Consider the following 23720-nt stretch of genomic DNA (forward strand, 5'->3'; position numbering starts at 1 on the left):
CAGACTGTCACCTGTTTTATCCATTGACTAGCTCAGTGTTCAGACAGTCAGCTGTAGTGTCTATAGACTGGCTCAGTGTTCAGACAGTAAGCTGTTGGATCTATAGACTGACTAAGTGTTCAGGCGACCAACTGTTGTGTCTATAGACTGGTTCAACATTCAGATGGTCAACTGTTGTGTCTAAAGAATGGCTCAATGTTCAGACTGTCACCTGTAGTATCTGTAGACTGGCTGTGTTCAGACAGTCAACTGTTGTATCTATAAACTGGCTCAGCATTCAGACAGTCAGCTGTAGTGTCTATAGACTGGCCCAGTGTTCAGACAGTCAACTGTTTTATCTATAGACAGGCTCTGTGTTCAGACAGTCAGCTGTAGTGTCTATAGACTGACCCAGTGTTCACACAGTCAACTGTTTTATCCATAGACAGGCTCAGTGTTCAGGCAGTCAGCTGTAGAAGCTATATATAGACTGGCTCAGTGTTCAGACAGCCAACTGTTGTGTCTATAGACTGGCCCAGTGTTCAGACAGTCAACTGTTTCATCTATAGACTGGCTCAACATTCAGACGGTCAACTGTTGTGCCTATAAACTGGCCCAGTGTTCAGACAGTCAGCAGTTGTATCACACACAGTCGTTCCCTGTAAACCGCCATGTGGAAAACTGCTGGACAAGTCTAGCAGATTGGAAATTACGTCAAGTGACTACGGGTCTGCAAATCTCGCAAATTGAAACGCACATAAAATCCAATTCAAGCTATTTCCGGTTTTCATTAATCTGCTTTTGGTTTGGGTTCTGCACAGTGAACCAATCCGGTTTCAGATTAGTTATGTCCAGACGAGAACGCAGGGCTGCGAAGTTTTGAGTCACTCTATACTGCAGTACATGCTTGTCATCTACAAATGACCACGTACGTATGTGATCTAACCTGCCCATCAAACAGCCACTGGCAAGTATAATCAGACATGGGTAGCATTTTTATTAATTCTTTGAAAAAAAACTCGAAACTATGAAAGACCCAGAACGGACAAACATCGGCGCTTGAAGTCTGGATATCTGGAGATAGTGGAACATTTCTTGACTGACAGTTGTCGTTGTCGATAATATTGGGTGACTAATATTGTATTTACTTGTTTACGGTATATTTGACAAGGTCATAAACCACTCATTTCCGTATAATCGCGGCGACAGCGCTCATTCATGTGTTGTTTAATTTCCTTATATGGATGTGTCCACGCCTTGGATGACGCAGATGAGCTAAATATAGATCACGTTCAGCTATCCAGCGCTCGGCTGAAGGTGTTTCCCCAAATAAATAACCATTATTACTCTCAAAATATCTGCACAAATATTGCATGCAACTGTTTTAGTTGTTTTGAACATGCCATTGTTTACATTTGTTGTGTGTATGGAACGTATATTTTCATAAAGAAATGATTATGTTGCACAAAATTATGTTGCTATGTTGCACAAAACATTATTCATTCCTAAAAGGAATAATAATGCTCCTAGTCAAATCATATCAAATAATGTTACTATATATATATTGTGTTGAGATTTAAAGGGGAAACAGGCAGCAGTTTTACCAATAAAGAGGTCACTAATGACTTATTGTATGTACATATGTAAGATGAGGGACCATCCAAATTTATGGCTAGAGGAGGAGGATTTTTATGGAGTTGCATGTGCAATGTGAATGACACCCCCTAAAATCAACGTACAAAATAAGCAATCCCCATGCTTGTCATGTAAAAAATCAATGACCCACCCCCCAGAGCATGTACAAAATTGATCAGCCCCCACCTACCTCCAAAGAACAAAATGAGTGATCCCCCTTAAAATCATCATCACCCATCCTAGCCATAAATTATGAACATTCCCGTATTAATTATTACGACTAGGTTTATATTCATTAATATGCTGAGGACACTGACCATATTTTACCAATATACAGGTGAGGTCTGACCAGTAGTAGTTAATGTAACATTTCTAGATTTGGGAAGAAACATCCAGGCAGAACAAAATATCACAGTCCAGACTGGTGCAAAAGTGTCAGTCTCTCTCCATATTTTCTCCAGGAAAATATACAAAGTGTAAAGAACAATAGGCAGTTCATAAACATGAAGAGGGAGTGAGCAAATATTGCTTAACGCTGCATCAGAAACTTTGCAGCTACTCACTTCAAGATAAGCTTAAAGGAGGAAAGTGCAAAAGCTGAGGATGTAGGTATGGTCTCTGTGATAGTAGGTCATGTATGGGCAAGGTACCTTGGATTTAAACAGAGTTATGAGATTAAAATTTATGTACACAGCAAAACCCAAACTGTACAATGTGATTGTATTTCCAGCAGTATCCAGAGTTCTCAAATCCAAAAGGAATATGAAACATCCACACACCCTAATCACAACAGCTATTGTTCATAGGCCGGCACAGGTCAGTGGACTCTTGCCGTTGTCTATGATCTTCATGAACAGCTGTTACACTTCTTGTATGGGTGTTACAGAAGCCAGTCGTTAAAGCTTCCACTCTTCACACTGAAGGCCCGAGTTCAGTTCCCCACATGGGTACATTATGTGAAGCCCATTTTTGGTGTCCCCTGCTGTGACTTAAAACTAAACTTATTGACTTGCTGCACTTTTTGTAGCTTTGTTCAGAGGTTACACTGAATTCTAAGTCCATAGACAGATACCAATTCTAACCTTAATAAGGGTCTAGGACAATTGCCACCCATAATCAGTTTCTTAACCAACTTTTAATGAGTTTGACATGGTAATTTATAACATATAACAAATTATTCTAAATTATTGTAAAATTACAGGAAATTCTGGGTTGCAATTGTCCTTGTTACTTTAGTAAAATATAACTGGGTGGCAATCGTCTGGTGACAGTTGTCCAGCCGACAAGCTGATATTACACAAAGGATGCTAGAGTTTCAGATGGACATTATGTTTTTTTATGTATATTTTAACTTATAAATTAGCATTTTAACTGATAAGTATTATCTTAGAGACTTGTGCAGATCTGCACTTTCTGTTACAGATACCTTCCTAGAGTAGCCTGTAAGAATGGTTGATCTTGGAAACTTTGTAAGTATTAACCCTACAAATGAAACAAAATTTGTTATTGGTTGGTGTAAGTTCGTGTTACGTTTTTGAATAGTTTTGTCGCTTCAAATATTTTTGCCCTAAGGATTATGCAATCAATAAAATGTTCATCTTCAATGTGTTAAAGAATTGCAATGTGGTCGTGAACACATCGTTACTGCCCCTTTTAAAACAGTTACAGAACCGACTCCCTCCACCCTTTCTGCTTCAAGATGAAGACGAGGCTAACACTGTGGCTTCAAAAGGAATCAGTGATGAGTTTGTTGAACTCCCCACTGAGGAAGAAGATACCATATTTAAAGCTGTCCGACTTAACGATGTGAACAAGATAAGCTTAATGCTGAGACATGGAACTGACGTCAACATGGTACACACAGGTCGGCTGTAACAGTGTGTCATATGTTTTTCAAGTCAGACGTATCATATTGTGTTATTTAAGTCCCCATCTTCTTGCATGAGTGAACATCTCATGGTGAACTACTTGGATGAGGTTGATCTGCGTCATAAATTGTAACCATGCAATGTGAAAGACAGACTGATTATTTATATTTGTGTTCTATGATTCTTTTCTGTTTGTAAATAATGACTAAATAGGTTTATGAAACCCCCAACTCATTTAAGCTTAGTTAAATTGTAAATGTAAGCCGACTTGGTCTTGTCATATGGCTTGAAGAATGCTGATGAAATGTAAAACACAGTTCAGTCTTATGATAGACACATCGTGTGTTTGGGGGTATTCTGTCAAATATGATTAAAACAATGTGGCAACACTGTTGGTGTATCAATTATGGGGAGTTTTTGGTTCACAGGAGTGTGGGAAATGAATGACTTGTTACGATAATCAGATGAAATAAATTGTGATATTAGGGCTACAGGAGAAATTTGATTGTTTGACTGTGTAGTAGATAGCTGATTTTGCCGATAATGGAGATGCAAAAGAAACATAACTTTGCAGGCATATTCCCGAAGTGACATTTTGCTATGAACAAACTCTAACGTTGGTAAGGGAGATATTTAGACATGAAACATCTCTTACGTTATACCAGAGAGATTCAACATATTCCTCAGGTGATATGCCAGATAGGAAGATAGTGCCAAGGTCTCTTGCTTTTTGGATAGAAAGTCCAAAGAGAATCATCAGCACATGATGTACTGATAGTTTTAATGCATGACCTGCCTGATAGTGTAATATGACCTCAACAGTGGGTTGACTTGCATCCATAGGAAACTGAAGCTACTGTTATCCCAGCTAGATAGCCGTATTTTACTGCTAAATGGTTATAAACACAGAGACTTGTGTTGGCTCTAAATTTGTCAGTCCAAACATACAAGTCCTGTTTCATGTTCCCCTCAGTGTCTGAGTGAAGTGCTGAATGTTTGGTGGTAGCCATGACAAATGACAAAGACTACATTGTATCGCTGTACTGCAGGTGAGGCGTGCATGGTGAAGAGTCCCTCCTTGTTTCGCAACATCCAGATGAAGAGGTACTGTCTGCTCCACGTGGCTGTGCTGCACTCAGACATGGAGGTGAGGACTTCAGGATGTTGTCTCAAATTTGTGAAGACTATTTTAGGTGCCCGCCACCTTGATATTGTTGGAATATTACAAAAAGTGAGATAAAACAATACTCACTAGAGTTTCTGCATTGTTACCAACTAAGATAGTTGATGATCAAAATACATGTAAACTCAGGCTACTGGCATTTCTGCTGTGGAAGGTATCAAAATATTCATGGATGCCTAATACATTTGTTTTGATATGTTAGACAATAACAGCCCTGTGCTCCCATGGTGCTGACACGAACATAAAGGACGGAAACAACAGGACTCCCATCTTCCTCGCTACTGCTGCTGCTAGACTGGATGTTGTCAAGTTCCTCATAGGAAAAGGTTGGTGACTGGGTGTAGGATGAAGACTGTACATTTTCTTGTACTCAGTGGAGATTCTTGGTAAAGAATTGGTCCTATCTTATACTTGATGTAATCTTCATGTAAGATGCATGTGGATGGATGAGGTGGTCAGACTTCATGACTACTGATGGTAAACTGATGGTGACTCATTATGCTCTGAAGATACAGGGGCAGTATGTACCCCCTATGTTATGTACCCCAGTGGTATGTCCCTCATTTGTCTTTAATATCGAAAGCAGAATTGTGTGCTCCAGACATATTTACCAAGTCTACATGCTGCCGTTTTACAAATGCCATATTGCTGAGTGACCATACTCATTGGTAGAAGTAGGCTGGTTCTTTGGTTTTTTGTTACCATACTCAGCAATATTCCAGCAATAGTCCAGATTTATGGTAACAGTTCTTAAATTATTGCATATGGACCAGACTATTCAGTGGTCAACCGCATGTGTATTGATCTAGGCCAATGGATGCAAAGACATGCGTCATCCAAGTCAACAAGCCTGACTATGTCAAATCGCATGGGAACCTCAAATATTTCAGAGTTGGTTCCAAAGGGAAAGTTAGCTGTAGACAGTATTTTTTTGGTGGTTATTTAGCTGGCAACTGAAAATTAAAACGTGATGGGATGTGTCTTTAAACAAGTAGTATGAATTTTAGCCTTGTAAGGCCAAGCATGTTGCCTTGTATTGTTTGGGAAAATGGCATTTTGTGTGTCATATGCTGCAGTAAAAGTCACAGTGCACTGGTGCATCATTTCACCCCTATCCAGTGGAGGCAGTGGGGTAGGCTTCTGGTTAAAGTGTTCATTTGTCATGTCAAAGACCTGGGTTTGAATCCACACATGGGTGCAATGTGTGGAGCCCATTTCTGGAGTCCTTTATCATGATATTGCTGGAATAGTGTTAAAAGCATGGTATAACCATGCTCACTCACCTTATCCGTTTGTAGAGGTAGGATATACCTTATGTGGCTGGAGATTTCTTAAACTTGGAATGTCATATGAGACTCGATTTTACTTGACCTCACCAGGTGTGGATTTGAACAGTCAGACCAGCAGCAAGCGTAGTGCTCTCATCGAGGCAGTGTGCTTGAATCGTCTCAACCTGGTGGATGCCCTGATTGGGGCAGGAGCAGATCTTGAGCTTGAAGACATCAAGGGCACAACAGCATTGGGACACGCCATGATGGAGCCTAGGGTCAGTGTCAAGATCGTCAACCGACTTGTGGAAGGTACGCAGATATTTGTTGTGTTGAGGAGCAGATATCTATATTGAAGAGCGAAATATTCTTGAGAGGTTGACTAAGTTCATTGAAAACAATGTGAATTTTAATTCCACTTTGTTAAAATCTGGACCTGAAAATATTCAACAGAGGTGTAGCATATATTCAGTAAATTTGTGTGGACTGGATCTTCAGTTCTACATTGTGTAAATCCCTGGAAATGTGTTGTGAAAACATGTTAAGGGGTGTGTTTCAGTAAAATTCCTCTGTGACACAAATGTTTTGGTTGAAATTATTTTAATGTAGGGGTTCATTTGACCAAAGGCCTTCTTCATCCGGAGAGAAAAGTGACATATCCACTATCTCAGTGGTAGCAAGCCAGCAGTAAGATCTGATGCAGGCAGACATCCTAGTGTGAGGAACAGAGTGCAGTAGTTGATCTGGAACTCATCAGAGGCTGATACGCTGCCTAAAATTTAAATGACCACCCAAGAATTATCAATAATTTATAATGGTCATGTAACTAGCAGCAGTAATTAGTCACAGCCCCAATAATCAATGCCTCTGGTCTTAGGCATGTCTTCACACTTGAACTGAGTGATGTTTGAAGTTTGCAGCTATTTGATAATCATCCAGCTCCCACTTGACAAGTGACTCAAGTCACGTGGGAAAAGGATATCTTACCTAAGTTATATAGGTACACTCCTTTTCTGGAACCTGTTCCATTCCAAAACTTCAAGTCTGCCTGGTAGGTTTACAACCAGGAGAAGGTAACTCCAATCACTCCATGAAGCCATCATCACTTGACATTTTCATTATCACTTCCATTGTTTGCTGTCACTCACAGTTACAACCAATTACTTTGATACAGTGGCAACATATATTACTCAACACAACACACATAACAGACTGACAGACCGAATTTTATTTGAGAAACAGGCCTCTGACGTAAAATACATATACATAAATTGATGGTTAATTGGAGCACATGTAAGGTATTTCATTTAGATTTGTGTCTCTTATCAACAGAGTATAAAAATGACACATATCCTTGATGATTATTAACATTTTTACTCTGTAATATTGATATAAAATTAGTAATTGATGGACATTTACTAAACTATTTTGATACATACTTTTTCCTGATATGGGTGTATGCATCAGAGATATAAAACACATGCCATTCATATTCAACAGCAAAGATACAATTAAATTTGCAAAACAGGCAATGCCTTTCATTACATACAACATTAGCATGTCTACCAGTTTCAACTTCTAGTTTAAAATTACAACACCAAACTTGGCATATATATTGTTTAGATATTGAGGGATATCATTATTTATCAAGTAGCTCTCTACATTTAATTAAGAGTTTTGAATTGCTTATAGTAGAAACATTTATGGCTGCTATCCAGAGATGATTGCCAAGACTGGTATAAATCATCATGTAATCTCTGTTTAAATGATTCAATAAACATTTTGTGATCATCAATTTCCTGACTTATCCATACAAATCCAAAATCATATTGAACAAGAATATTTTTAATTCTAGTTGCCCATGAAGTTCATGCTGCCGTGTCTAATGATAATAGCATAAAATAGCACTGTCTTGGTAATCTATAGTCAGACATGTTTAAAAGTTTGCACCAGTATTTCACTGCATTGGTTGTATGAATAAACTCTAGAGTTACTCTTCCTCATTCACTCAAGGCCACATCGTAACAGGTGGATTTTCCAAAACATATTTACAAATTTTCATATGAACAGATTCAATAGTATTACAGTAGGATATGCCTCAGACTTCAGACCCATAATGTAGAATGGGTGATATCATACCATCAAGAATCTTAAATAAATCTGTATAATTAATGCTGCCAAGTTTCCTTTGGAAATTTCTAACAGAGAATATTGCCTTATTTGCTTGTAATGCAGGGCAAGATGTAGCTTTACTCCAGGATACCTTAGGAGCAAACATAATTCCAAGGTACCTGTAGAAAGATACAGTGACAATAACATTACCAGTATAGAACCAATTTTCATATGAGTGCAAAGGACCACCATTTCTGAAAACAATAATCGTGGTTATAATGAGTTCACGCTCATACCAGTTTGGTAAAAAAGTTACCAAGTACATTAATCCGTTTTCACAACTGTGCACAGGTGTCAGCAATTGCTGACACATCGCCAACAAACATAAGAGAGCAGAGATTGCCAATAGAGGAGGAAACTGTAATACCTTGACCTCCTTCTTCCTCCTGCATAACTTATTTATGTAATTATTAATATCATCTATACAACCAGACTTATGAACAGGACAAATAATGCTTTAACCCCAAAAAGATTTAAATTTTCAAGAATATGATTACAACAATGAGTAAGATATAGTACAGTGAGATGACTAGAAGCCTTTAAGAATTCAGCAGCAACACCATCTGGCCTTGGAAGTATATTATAAACAGAATTAACTACTAAGTATCTGATGGGAAACTTCCTGTTGAGTAATAGGATCAGCAAGACACATAACACCATGTTGTATTATTTCTCCAGCGGGTTGTAACGTGAACAAGAAAACCCAGAAAGGAGCAACTCCCCTCATGTTTGCTGTTAGCTTGAAGAAGCTGGACAAGATCAAAGCTTTGATAAAGGCTGGGGCTGATGTTAATGCAGTGAGTAGTAAGATATGCTGCATGGATGATGCAGTAGAGCAAGTTCATTACATGTATATGTGTCACAATATGAAGGTCAGGATACAGATTGTATTGCCATAGACACACATACCTTTGTGTTATAACTTCTTGACCATAAATATTTCAGAGCAGGTTCCAAAGCTAATTTGTTTGTTGTGTTTTAGTGGTAAACGTGAGATATTTGACTTGAAAACATGGGATTAGGAGTGTTATAAAAAAAACCTTGTAAATATTTATGCAACTCTCTGTTTTGTATTGGTACATGAAAATTATTGTCATATAATTGCTTGAAAACTCACAATGCAAAAGTGCATCAGTTTATTGCTTCAGTTAGTCAATTCTTGCTCATGTTTAGGAATCAGTGAGTGTTTACTTTGTAGCTGACAAGATAACAAGATCATTTTTCCATGATTTTCCTTAGTCCTCTTTAAAAAATATCAGAAAGAAAATATTTACTTACAAATTTCTTTTAAGTATTGAACGGGCTATTTCTGATTTTGTAGTACTTGCAAACCACTTGGTTTTACTATGTTCTTGGAGAAACAAATGTATGATCCTCAACAATGACATGAGGCTTCTAAATGACATCATGGTATGTTTTGTTTCGCCCATTGCTATGATGTGACTAAGAGGGATTTATATTCACGCCAACCACAACACTTTTACCTGTTCCAGGTAGACAGTGCTAATAATACAGCATTTCATCTGGCTACCAATGATGGACAGAGTGTAAATATTGCAAAGTTCCTCCTTCATAATGGTGCTCACCCAGATCTGAAGGATAGATTTGGTAAGTTTTATAAACATCTCATTAAAAAACCCTCTTTGGTTTATGTGACGTATTGTGGTGTCCTGACATCTTCACTCAAACAGGTGTTGCATCAGTTGGTGGCAGCAATCTGTCCAGTGATCAACAGCACAATGGGGATACGATGACAGGTATCAACAAGTCAGCTGTCCTGACTACCTGATCCCAGTAGTTGCCTCTTATGACAAGGATGGTCAGTGGGGACCAGTTCTAATCTGAACCGGTTGAGTGAATCAGGGTTAAGGGTATGAACCACATGGACATGTAACAGATACTCATGGAGATGATACATGTGAATCTCCTGTGGATGTTGTTGCAGGTAGAACGCCACTAGAGAATGCAGTGATACAGGGAAAGCTCCGAGTCATTCAGCTGCTGCTGTTGGCTGACTGTGACAGGAGTTACAGTCTCTTCAGCAGCGATGCTGTCCAGGTACTGTGTGACCGTGTCCCTGTGTTCCGAGACTGGCTCTACAAGGAAATGTACAGCCCCAAAAGTCTGAAGAGACTTTGCAGAGGAAGTTTACGGCACTGTCTCACACTTAAGGGGCTCACAGCCATAAATGAACTTCAGCTACCTCAGTCACTTAAAGACTTCCTCCTCGTCAGATATTATGATTGACGTGTTATTTAATACTTCAACTGGTGGATCACAGACAGCCAGTGATGGTACACTACAGTATGTACAAAGTACACACCAGATATCAGCACATTGGAATGGGTATGTTCAGTTGATTAGACAAGGAAATATTGAAAGCTACTTGTCCATATGCTGCAGCCTCAGAAATGTGTATCCATAAGATTCATGTCATTATTCCTCAGAGATTGTAGTAAGTCCTTCTTGAACAAGACTTTATGTTATTAAGATATTCTGTCAGTTTTATTCAATTTCAGCTAGAAGCAACACCAGGGCTTGAAATGCTTGAACATTTTCGCCTCAAATACTACCAGTCAGTGATAGTCACAGTTTTGGGATTCTTGTTGTCTTCAACACACTTAGTAGCTATGGGCTGGCAGATTAGCAGCAACTGATGAGGCTGTACTCTCCTTCCACAACCTTTGCATCATCATAGTTGAGAAAAAAATCACCTGGTCAACTTGACTATGGCGTACCTTGTTTCTAAAACGTGGTTAAAGTGGATTTGATTCCCCACATGGGTACAATTTGTGAAGCCCATTTCTGGTGTCACTGGTAGTGATATTGCTGCTCTAAACAGCATAAATCCCAACTCACTCACTCACTCATACTAGCACTTGCTCACTCACACTATTACACACTCACTCAACAGATAGTTCATTCTGCTTTGCCTAGGTCGTGCACTGTTGCTGTTAGTTCTTTTTCCTGTGTTGAATTTTATTGTATGATTTACTTACACTGTTGAATGTTCTCTTTAAGGCCTTTTTCTTTTTATATCTCTTGTGATCCATGATGATAGAGGTTATAGTATGATGTATGTTATTTATACTTCTCGTGATGAATGATTCACTTCGTATCAGACTGATTCAGATCGTAAAAGACTATATGTTGTTTATACATTTCCTTTGTTATGAATGAGGATTCAAGTCATGAAAGACAAGCACTATACTGTTCATATATATCTTGTGTTATGAATGATAATTTAGGTCTGAAAAAAGACTACATGTTGTTTATACATCTCATGTGTTATGAATGATAATTTAGGTCTGAAAAAAGACTACATGTTGTTTATACATCTCATGTGTTATGAATGATAATTTAGGTCTGAAAAAAGACTACATGTTGTTTATACATCTCATGTGTTATGAGTGATAATTTAGGTCTGAAAAAAGACTACATGTTGTTTATACATCTCATGTGTTATGAATGATGATTTGGGTCATGAAAGTCTATATGCTTTTCATACATCTGATGTGTTATGAATGAAGGTTCATGTTATCAAAGGATATATGTTGTTTATACATCTCATGTGTTATGAATGATGATATGGGCCATAAAAGACTATATGTTTTTTATACATCTCGTGTTATGAACAATGATTTGGATCATCAAAGGATATATGTTGTTTATACATCTTGTGTGTTATGAATGATGATTCGGGTCATAAAAGGATAACTCAAAGTGGATAACAGGTGAATGTAGATTATAGGAGGTAGATCAAAGATAGGAAGCGTGTGCATCAGAAAGTGTTATGACCAAATGAAAGCAAAGTCCATATCAGATGAATTTCATGACACCTCTGTTCTGCCTATAGTTTTATGTGATCACTGCTTGCCATGACAGATTAAACTTTCGTAGAATCAAAGAATAATATTATGAGTGGGGGTATAGTTATCATGGTAATCAGTTTGTTTGTATATTGTTATTCAACAATAAACCAGAATATTTTTGACGGTGTGTTTCATTTGGGGGGAATAGATCTGTATAATACCCGCATTCAAAATACCTGCCTGCTTGACCACCCGAGATGAGCTAATTTTCAACATGGACTGCCAGATTCTCAAATTCACCTGCCCAGTGGTATTGTTAAATTTTACATGTATGTGAACTTTTTTTTGTGGACAGGTAACGTTTGGTCAGGGCTGGCAAGTTTTACATCTAACCAGCCCTTTGCTCTGGCTGAAATGTTTGGGAGAGTTATACACTGATGTGACAAATTTAACACTGTAATGCCCATATTGGCAGGAGGAGATCATGTTGTTTAACCCTTCCGTAAAAGGTATTTGTGATGTGTCGTGGGGACATGTAAATAGTCATGAACATCGTTAATATTCCATGGTAACTATACCTGAAAAATGACTACACCAGCTACCTTGACTTTCAGTGGAGATTTTTCAAATCTGTACTCCAGTGCAACACCCCAAAGATGGCATGCACTATATTTTATCATGCTAGTGGACACTGCCTTATTTCCTGTGTACCTGATGCATTTATTGGTGTATATCCTTCAGTGTGAATATTTACAGGTATTTCAAGAACAAGAGGATTGCATTCCTTGCACACAACACATATGAGATACTGCCAACATTAATGCAAAAACAAATGCAGGTGAACCCCTGGATTACATTGTTGATTGACTCTCTTGTATCTGGACATTGGTGTATTGCATGTATTGCATATTGTTATGTTTCTGTATATATAGTGTAGATGCTAGTAGTTATATGGTAGCATACTGCCAAGTGTGGCGTTCACCTGTAATCATTTGTCTGGTAAGTGCTATTGGTAGTGCTGAAGATGCTTTTCATTTTCTCAAACTTTTGATCTCATCTGATATTCAATGATCGATTCCTGTTATATTAATCACTGTTTTTGTATTTTAGGTGCTATAGAATTTGAAGGAGACACATTTTTGGCAGTGTTAAGATTTTAATTATACATAAATCCAAAGTGTATAACCATTAATTCATATCACTTAAAAGTTATCAGAGGTATATGGCATTTCAGTTACACTTATGATTACTATCCACAGTGACCTTGACCAGATTACTGACCTTTCCATTTCCACACAAAGCAGCTCAAATATAAGACTTGTTGCCATTCATCAAATTGAGTAAGACAATAAAGTATGTTGTAACGAGTTCTGACCATGAAGATGTCCTTATGATATGATATATGAGGTATAAAAACTATCATATCCCTATGTGAACAGGGATGCAATATTGTTGATAAAATGAAGTAGTGGTGTGTCTTGTGCTTTCACTCTTTTAATCCAGTTGGACTGAAATTATGAACTGAAACTGAAATTGTTATAATAGTTTCCATACATAATCTAAAGCAACTTCTTACGTAGGGCTTTCTATCCAAGGTGTGTGACCCAGCACAAGTGTATATCACCTGTAACAGCATGGACCAGTTGGGTGGAATAAGGCCTCAACTGACAAGCTTACCTGTGTCTGTGGCGTGGGGGGAGCGGGGTGGAAGATTGGAGTAGACGTTGTACAAAAATAGACTGATAGTCTCCATGTCTAACCCGATGTAACTGTGCCCTTGACACAAGTATGCATGTGGAAGGTGTTGCGCAATATTCAAGTCAGGGGAATTCTTGTGATCGTGACTTGCCGTCAGTCATACTCATGCAGAGCCGATAAGTCATGAGTCGAAGCACAAAATACGTCCATGGAGTCACGACACGGTATAATGAATAGCCATTTCCATACAGACAAAGGTATAGCCTTTCGCATCTGAGGTATATTTAGACAGGGCACTGTCCCTTTAATGCGAGGGACTGGACAACTGTATGAATAAGGACCTGTGCTTATGTTTCGCAAGAACTGTTCAAAATGTTTGGGGATTTTATGTAGTTAGAATTCAGGACTCCCGCGTAATGATCAGTTTACCAAAGGCATCCGTAATCTCTATATCACAAATGTTATGGTGTAAATGAGTCAATATGTTATTTAGAAACTGGTTTACAGGTTCTGTCTAACCTAAAAATTGTGAATAAAAAATAATCCAGGAAAGCAAGTAACATTCAGAATACAAGGGAATATATCGTGCATGGATATAGGATATTATTACCGGGGTATCACAAGTAGAGATGATCACCTTTGTTGACTTCAAACTTCATTTGTGAAGTTCTGTCAAACAAGATTACTGTCCTTAAAACAAAATACCAGTACCTATTGATGAATTGGTAGCTAGTGCGCACACTGGAATATGACCTTTTCATTGTGTTTATTTCCGCGAATATCCAGTTTAATTGTGTCTTCAGCAACACGTTTGTCTGTCGTAAGCGACGATTAACGGGTCGGATGGTCAGGCTCACCGACTAGCTACACACATGACACCGTATCGCAATTACATAGATTGATACTCATGATGATCACTGGATTGTCTGTTCAAGGCTCGATTGTTTACCGACCGCCGCCGTATAGCTGTAATATTTCTGAGTGCTGTATTAAACACCAACTAAACTGTTGTCCAAACTGATACAAGGAAACATTTCTAATCCTTGTTCGACAGTTGTTGTTTCCTGAGCTTGATGATCATCAAAACCTTTCGTCATTTATTTGGTTACAAAACATAAGAGTGCATGTTTACTTGTGTTCCAGGGCCGAGACAATTATGTAAGAAAAAACTATGCACAGTTACGTTTCGAGCGATTAATTTGGGGATTAACAAAGAGTGAGTGAGTTTAGTTTTACGCTGCACCCAGCAATATTGCAGCTATATGGCTGCGGTCTGAAAATAACTGTGTCTGGACCAGACAATCCAGTGATAAACAGCAGGAACATCGATCTGCGCAACTGGGAACCGATGACATCTGTCAACCAAATCAGTGAGCATGACCAGCCGTTCCTGTTAGTCGCCTCTTACGACTTGCATGGGCTACTGAAGACCAAATTTAATCCGGATGTTCACAAGTGAACGTTTAAGTAATCTGAAGCGAGTACTGGTTGTAAAATTATGGCATACTAGACTTCACATGGGGACATTTTCACGTACAGCAAAAAATACTGACACGCATATTAGCTATAGGAGAGACGTAACGACCATTTATCACACCATAGGAGCGGTTAACGGTATGAAATATTTCACAGCAGGAAGTGAACGATTTATCACTTGAGAGGTGAGCTTGATTATTTTTTAGGTGTAGGAAAATGTCAATATCTGTATTTTACAATGTCCCCCAAAATTCATTTGATAAACTAGAAGACACGTGTAGTAAGTCCACCAAATATTTTTCTATTCCGTCATTATTCTATCCCACGAGCCTGTAAAACAATGTCTAGCTTCGGCTACTTTTCCCTAAAATGCATAATCAAAACAATATACAACGACATTTAGGGTAAATATCCAACTACCTTTGTGCCAAATTTGAATGTTTAGTGTTTGTGCCGTTTTCGACCTTCATCCTCGAAAGACCAACACCATCAAACTGTTAGTGAACGATTGAAGAACATTATGATGAAGGATTTCATGTCGGACTCTAATTTACACAGTGGACGCTTTACGGCGGATATTCAATAACGGTTTTTAGTGACAAGGTGCGCTGTACTGCCCCAAAGTAGTAGTGTTCACAGGGTAACTATACACAGACTTCCGTATTTCAGTGACGTGGGATAAATCAACTTATATTCCAGTTCACTGTTTTGTATTGCAAAGTAATTATATTTCTAACATACGTCAAATTCTATATCTGCGGCAAAAACAATATAAATATGTTGTTTCTTTCAAAACGTCATATTTTTGCTTTATCGCCAAAACGCGACGGTTGTAACTTTCCCCCTTGTTTTAGAGACGTTTGAAGAAATATTCGCCTAAACGTCTCCAAGAAAACATGCAAAGCAAAATGCACGTGCAAGTAAGCTTTTCTGCTTACTTGCACGTGCATTTTGCTTTGCATTGGGGTATCACTATTAAAACACCAACGTATTTAAGTTTGTCATTCGTTTTTGCCTGAAAAAGGGGAAGTCATTATGCCACGACTGAGTGCCGCCAATCGAAACATCGCCATGGGCCGCCTTGAAGCTGGGGAGTCGCAGTTTGCAGTTGCCTGGAATTTCAACGTTCATCATCATCATATCTCTCCTTTTGATCGGTTCCTGCAGGCCAGTTTCGCCCAAGATCCACCCAAGAAGCAGCCGTCCAAGAGTTACCACCCATGCAAGCCAAGGATCGGTTCATCCGGGTTTGTTCACTTGCGTCATGGTCTTGCTGCAGACTGCACACCGCATCCCTGGTTTGAGGAGAATTTCCTACCAAACTGTCAAGAATCGATTGCGCAAAGTGGGGCGATGTACGGTCCTGGGCCCCGTTTCACAAAACTCTCGTAAGCCTAAGGTCTCGTAACTTTTCTCGTAGCATTCGTACCTGCTATACTGTAACATAGGAAGTAGGAATGATACGAGAAAACTTACGAGACCTTAGGCTTACGAGAGTTTTGTGAAACGGGCCCCTGGGCCCTTATTCTCGGAACGTTCGTAGCCCTTAGAATTCTTAAGTTTCATCGTAGCCAATGTGTTAAAAACGGAGTTAAGACGCTCTTAGGCTACAAACATTTCGAGAATAGCCAGCATGGACTGGAACCTTAGAAACTGGAGGCTAGTCTGGTACAGTGATGAATCATGATTTCTGATGGAAGAGACGCGAGATGGAAGAGATGGTGTTTAACGTTCAAGAAATGAAGGTTTTGCCCCAACTTTGCACTGGACAGATGACAGATACGGTTGAGGAAGTTTGTCACAGTCTGGGGTGCGATATCTTGAACATAAAGATCGGCTTTAGTGGTGGTTTAGGGGAATTTGACAGCTGATCAGTGCATCAACCAAGCATGTCACATGCTTCTGGACCAACAGAGAATTTTTTTTCAGCATGACAACGCTGCTTCACATACAGCACGCGTCACGGTCCGTCACCTTGCAAATTTTAACGTCAGTGTCTCGCCATGATGTTCCCGATCACCAGATCTAAACCCGATAGAACACCTATTGGATAAACTCTACCTAAGTATAGACGTCTAAAGAATCCGCAGACAGTTCCACAAGTGGCCATCACACTGCAGGAAGTGCAGAATTCCGCAAGAGCAACATCGTCGACTTATCGGCCAGGCTGTGCCGAGACGGTACCGAACAGCAATTGCTGCTAATGGTGGCCATACGCAACAGGATAAAGTGTCGTGAGTCTGAAAAAGTTATTTTTGCAGCCTAGTAGGGAGAGCGCGGAAGGCCTTTTATCGTTTGCTGATGGTTTCTGGCCAGTCGACTGATCGATGTCGATGGATGACAAACAGCGTCTCTAGCAATATTCGGCATTTTCACCAGATGTCAATAAAGGAACCCCATACATGCTTATCAACAACAAAATCAATTGATTTTCCAAGTTATCGAGCTGCAAGAACAGTTTGATAAAACTTGATATTTGACACGTATTACACGTGTTGCCCGCATTTGATCATAGCACACGCATATCTAAAATCGCCATGTTGTAATGATACAAATCTTATTATTTGCTTGATATCATTACCGAAAGTGCCGTTGTATAATCGAATCCTGTCACGTGCAAGGGAGGCAAATCTGTATAGAGACTGAAGGCAGTACCACGCCATAGTATACTGAACAGCAAAAGAAACCCAACCCTGGCTTTTTTGTCATGAACGCTTACTTTTATGCGATTCTGTTTTTTCCCAGAGACTTGCGTTTCATTTGCTGTTTCGTATATGTAGGAATGATGACAAGAAACGTTATGTTACCACGAACGTCAGTTGTGTCAGAGCATTGCAACCCCGTTTAGCACTTATCAACCCGTTGGTGGCTTGATTCAGCCAATGGTTGCCTACCAGGAACAAGTCTGTATACCCCATCTCACCCAACAGTCAAGCCAGTGTTCCTTCGTGTTCCGACCCTCCACAACAATGTAGCTTCCGTCTGTTATTTGTCGTAACAGACATGGAGTTGAGTCGGGGGCCGTGTCAGCTTGCTGCTAGAGTGAGGAAGTTGACCGACCACCTCTGTAGACGAAATGGACCAGGACACCCTCGTGCTTTTGTTGTGTTCCACAATATAGTGGAATATACGAGTAAAATGTACATTAAAATCGTTTTAAGCGTTATGTGTTCCGTCACGTATGTAGAACACAGCGCATGTACACCTGTCTTCCTATATGTCATACAATAGTCCCTTTATTTAATGTTGCTTCTCACCATCTACTGAGGACGTGGAACATTTTGCCACAAACATCCATTTCTAAATGGAGATAAACTTTAGATATTGTTTGAGAGTAAAACGTTATTTTAATAATTTCACGTGATGAATACGTTTATTTTATAAAACAATTTGTGGTTAGTACGTCATTGAAATTGTTTGTAAAGTTTAGACTCGGAGCTAAAGCTTAAATTCAGGTAAATAATACAAGATGAGCTCATCTCACTATTAACCTCTTGCTAAGGAGAAGATTGCGCACAATATGTACGTCGTGAATACATGCAATTACAAGATGCATTAATTCATTTGTCCTTTGTACGTGTTGCATTTAGCTGAAACCTGTACAGTACGGCCCTTTACCGCTATCGTAATGATTTTACTAGGTTGTTCCAATTAACATTATATTAAAGCTAAGGAAAGGTCACTTGCAACGCAAAACACAACTTTGCAGATTCTGATATCGTTGGTATGGAAACAATTTATCAAAAATGCAAACTCAGCTTATAAAGCTGAAAAATAACGCTTTGAAAAAAGCCCTCGAAATGGCATTTCAAACGAATCACTAATTATTCACCAGCACTGGTGGAAAAAGTGGTTTCAACAGCTGTGCTGCGCTGCGCCCATAGTTACCAGACTCAAGGTATCTAAAGACTCCAAAATTGCGGTCCAAACACAAGCGGTATTCCACATATAATCGAATAGGAATTTCTTATTTGGTCCATTCAAACCATTATGAAATATCGGTGTATACTAGTATCATTTGCTCGCTAGTTTATCAGTTGTATTCTATTTATCTTCCCAAATCATTTGCCCAAACGTATGCTGTTTACAAGGAGTAATGGCATGTAACGTTTCTACCTATCGTAACTCTATGCTGTAGTGAAGGTTTGCGAATGACTTAGATTTACGCAAATATTTGAAATAACGTTTAGAGATTTTTTTATATTTATGTTACCTCATGACATTAATTTTATGCAAAATAATGTGATGCAATATCGTTGATACGATATCTCATCAGCGTTAATGAGGATTGCCTTTATGTGAAGTCACGTACTCGAGGTGGGATGGGTGTTAGCATGATATCGTCATGACTGATGACATTTAAGAATGTGTAATTGTCCGGAAACAGTGAAAGACATTTAACCACCATGTACATAGGCGTTAACCTTAAAACCACCCCCTACAACCAAACATGAAGGACATTTTTCTCTATTCAAAGAGAAAGCATGCCCGTCACACCCGAACCAAACTGGTTTGCTGTGATTATAAAAGACGCACCCAGTCCCTCTATATATGATATGGGGACAGCTATGTGAGTGGGACATACGTGGAACCATTGTCTACCTCACAATCCTTTAACCAGACAGTTTTCCTCATCGCCCACCCTTTACCGTCATACAGCAGCTCTAAATGTAGCAAGGCTAGATTTTCCGCACGGTTCACGTTATAAAACACCGATCCCACTACGGTTTCAGTTCATTTATACAGCTGTTCATTTCAATCTTCCTGTCAAATTCAAGTATTTCAGAGACTCTGCGTTATTCTAATGCTTGTTCCATCACATACTAATGCCACCATGAATGAATATATAAATATAGATAGCGAGATGCATTGGGATGGATGATGGCGTGTATGATGGGTGGGGGTCGGGGAAGGTTAACGGAAGACGGCATGTGCATGCACCCCCCGGAGTACCCGTGTACCAACAGTTACAGTGCTCCCCTTGTGTGTAGAATGTGCTAACGAAAGGCAAGCTTACAGTCCTATATACGACGCAAAAACGCTGTCAGTGTCCTTGTGTGTTGGGAAAATACGGGGATTCCCCTTTACCGGGGCTCAGTGAACACTGGAATTTCCTTGTCGATTTACCAGGCTATGTAGGTAATATACATGCACTGGGGACAGTAGCACTAATAACGGACTCCTTGTGGCAAGGTTACACTCCGGTGTCCACCCGAAATGTTGGAACAAACTAAAGTAAGTAAACACTGCTTTGTGCTAATGGTGGACGTCTGACTAGACGCTAATCTTGCAGGTTGTTTCTGTTCATTGTTTATTGCATTGTTTATGCATGTGGCCATTGTGTATCATTAGCAAATATTTGACTATCTTTATTCCGGCATGTGAATAATTCCCATTGAAGAAGACCTGATCTTTGTGGTAAAGAATCATTCATCTTTTCAAAATAGGGTTTCAAGCGACTATAGAAAGTGGTTATTAAAAAGTGGTTCAATATTTAGCGAAATATGATTATCTTATTTTCACTATCCAGTGGTGTAGTAAATGCAATGATGTTAAAACAAAACACTCCCTGTGTGGACATTACTACACTTAGCGGGTGCATGTAGAATCTAGCAGTGTTTACATCAAGTTGTATTCAAGCTTAATGCTCTGTTTCATTTTGACATAACTATTCGGCAATGTTCAAGATTGCTTGACAAAATGGTATCATTTGAAAAACTCTTACTGTATACCCTTACTCAAATTATCAAGCAAATGACATATCCCAAATCTTTCACACATCAAATTACCAGTTTACTTGTATAAATCATATAAAATGTAGCAAAGTGAAGTATTTTAGGTAGCAGTGTTGTTCAACAGGTCGGGGTCGGAAAATCACCTTATACCTACCAATCATTACTTACCCATAACATGTAGTAGTACTATATTTATATTAAATGTTATTGCAAAAAGGGGCCTATCACGTACATCGTTTTTTTTTTGTGACACTGTTTTAAATTACAGGTAGACGTTAACCTGTTTACATTGTATTGAAAAAGTCATTGGCAAGACATGACTTAAGATGCAATGAAAGTGTGTTTCTAACAACATAATGACAGGACAAATGCGTTTGTTTATGCAGCTGTGACGATGGAGAATTTACACTTGTGTTCACCAGAAACAATGAACTTATAGTCTCAAGAGATACCTCATATGCTGATTGTGAATATATACTTGACACGTGATTAAACTTATCTTTAAGAAAATGGCTCAAGTATTATCTAGTGAACCCCATATACATGTATTTATGTGTGTGTTCATAATTTATTTTATCCGAACTGTTTTTACCGAAATGCACCCAGAGGTCATTTTCCAATTTAAGTGATTCCCCCGAGCTAAAAAGTACAAGAATTTGTTCTTTACTGAGAAAGGGTAATCTCAGATTAACATATGTTACATCTGACCACTCTCTAAATGCCAGTGTGCTATCATAAGTGATTTCTCTCAACAATTTGATCACTGAATGTATTTGGGGATCATGAACCGGTCAAAACGGGTGTCACACATTTTTCTGATAAAAATACAACACAAACACGATCTAATATAACCCCATAACAGTGATACTTGTGGCAGTTACAATGAGTAAGGTTTTGAGACAAACAGACAGAGAAACACACCCACACGCACGCACACACAGACACATAGAGAACTGCAAGTGGTATTTGTCAGAAGTTTAAGAGCACCCGCATATATTAATATGACATGTTCGATGTCATCAGCGTGCATAATATTTGTCATGTATATGGAAACATAATCAAAATGCGTTACCATGACACTTGGTCAAGTCTGGTTAGTATCCATTTCCTGTGGATGAAATAAATCGTGTGAATCACGCCAAAATATGACACACGAATATTCAATATATTTTATTGTGTTCAAAGTATCCGTCAAAATACACCCTGATTGTATTGTACGTTAACAATATTCTCACAAAAAAAATAACTATGTAAATGAATTAGTTCAGTTAATTAACAAGGATGTGTTTTTCCCTCAGATAATCCCAGGATTGACGAACCACTAGTATCTATAATTCTTATATTGTATAGCTCGAAAGGGCATGCATTTAAACGTTTTGGCGTCGAGTGCCTTGCAAATAAATAATACTTTAAAAAATATTTTAAATTAATTAGTTTCTATACCTCTCATTGCTGTTCACAACGGTTGTGACTGTATTTGGTTGTCAGACGATGTTCCTATTTGTGCTGCCTTTACACTTTGTAGTTTTGCCCCATGGAGAGTATTGTATATAGATTCGATATCTTATTCTCCACATAGAACACGGTGTTGGTAATTCTGATATTCCAATAAATGTATGATATATATTGCTACAGAACATATATCATCCTGCCAACCGGTTGTGTGTGAATAGGGACAGTTTATGATAGATGCTTGGTGATACTGGTTTAGAGGTAATGTAAAATAACCATACTATTTGCTCACCACTCTGTGCATTAACCGTTATTCCACAATTCATTTCATGATTAAAGATCATTTTTTATAATAGAAAACATCCCTTTTCGGGACTCTTTTAGGAAGTCAGCTATTTCAGTTTTGAAAAAAAAATGCATTTCGTGGATTCACGAACATGCGGAATATTCAAGATTCAAGTCGTATGACGTCTTATTGAAATAACCACCGTTGTACTTTAATATAACCTGGACACAACTGAATATCATGCTTTCCATTGCTCAGTATTATTGCTGAAACTATTTGATTGCAAAATGAATATGATATAACTGGAATTTTAAGACTTTCCTGCTTTGCACCCCTGGGGCAGGGGAAATACTTGGAAATTATACAAGTGACTGCACACTGTAATCTGTCGCCGGTAACAGTACCACAGTCTATAACGTGTTTTTTCAAGGCGACAATTATGACATCTTCAAACTTGTTTGTATAACTGAATATAAGGTAAAATACTTTTGAACCGCAGAATGGTTCTGAACAACGTATGTTTTTTTTGTATTTTATCACGTCTTTTGCCCCATACGGTCTGTCGATCATTAAGAAATGTTAGAAAAGCCCACATACTTCCCCGATGACCTTTATGTGCCAGGTGAACTGACAAGTCTTTCCATGCTGGGATAAAACCATTGCCCAAAAATTCGAAAGCAGAGATAAAACATTTATAAAACAAGTTTACCATATCATCTTTTTCTTGTAATGTCACGTGTGCGCGGCTAGATGTTCCACACGATGTATTCAAATGATAAAGTGAAGAGGTTTCTAAGTATTTGTGTTATTTCACTGAATCTCCATCGGTCATGTCATCAGAAGTATGTCATGTCCCCTGTTTCCGCGCAGAAAATATGTAATCCATCAGTATCTAACTGTCTAATACTTGGTAAAACTGACATTAACTAATCTCGCATAGCTGTCAGATTAAGCTGTCAAGGACATGTTCTATCTTGTCTCAATGGCTGTTGATGAACGGCGATATCGCCGAAGAATGATATCAGTTAGGTCAGTTTCTATTTAAGACGGTGCTGTGCAAAAGCGTTGTCAGCAACAATGGCCTCTAGACCAAGAATCCCTACAACTTAATAAAGTCGAGTTTTCAGTGTGGCACGACATTTAGTGTTACAAAAGC

At 38.7% G+C, this 23720-nt stretch overlaps 2 protein-coding genes across 5 annotated transcripts in view; both read left to right on the plus strand.

Annotated features, from left to right (window-relative positions):
- The window catches only part of LOC137298113 (cytospin-A-like), a 124392-nt gene that overhangs the window by 84394 nt on the left and 16278 nt on the right, over nt 1-23720 (plus strand). The gene's annotated exons all lie outside the window — the stretch shown is intronic.
- Nucleotides 788-12097, plus strand: LOC137298117 (ankyrin homolog). 4 transcript variants are annotated; one of them, XR_010957717.1, is made up of 11 exons: nt 799-907; nt 3037-3083; nt 3277-3478; nt 4532-4629; nt 4868-4991; nt 6045-6245; nt 8784-8902; nt 9599-9713; nt 10051-10486; nt 10629-11469; nt 11528-12097. XR_010957717.1 is itself a non-coding variant. In XM_067830214.1 (9 exons), exons 2-9 carry the CDS (start codon nt 3063-3065, stop codon nt 10350-10352), a joined length of 1182 nt encoding a protein of 393 aa, XP_067686315.1. In that variant the 5' UTR covers nt 788-907; nt 3037-3062; the 3' UTR covers nt 10353-12097. The 4 variants fall into 4 exon arrangements, 3 of the variants coding, with proteins under 3 accessions (XP_067686315.1, XP_067686318.1, XP_067686317.1); XM_067830214.1 differs by having other exon boundaries at nt 788-907; nt 10051-12097; XM_067830217.1 differs by having other exon boundaries at nt 829-907; nt 9599-9717; nt 10055-12097.

The sequence above is a fragment of the Haliotis asinina genome, chromosome 10 (assembly GCF_037392515.1).
Source record: "Haliotis asinina isolate JCU_RB_2024 chromosome 10, JCU_Hal_asi_v2, whole genome shotgun sequence".
In the NCBI taxonomy this organism is placed as follows: Eukaryota; Metazoa; Mollusca; class Gastropoda; order Lepetellida; family Haliotidae; genus Haliotis; species Haliotis asinina.

Bases quoted from the DNA above. Each gene is read 5' to 3' on its own strand.
- LOC137298117 (XM_067830214.1), top strand. From the start codon at position 3,063: ATGGTTGATCTTGGAAACTTT. The intron at 3,084-3,276 runs GTAAGTATTAAC...CTTTTAAAACAG, and splicing joins TGGTTGATCTTGGAAACTTT to TTACAGAACCGACTCCCTCC. The intron at 8,903-9,598 runs GTGAGTAGTAAG...TACCTGTTCCAG, and splicing joins CTGGGGCTGATGTTAATGCA to GTAGACAGTGCTAATAATAC.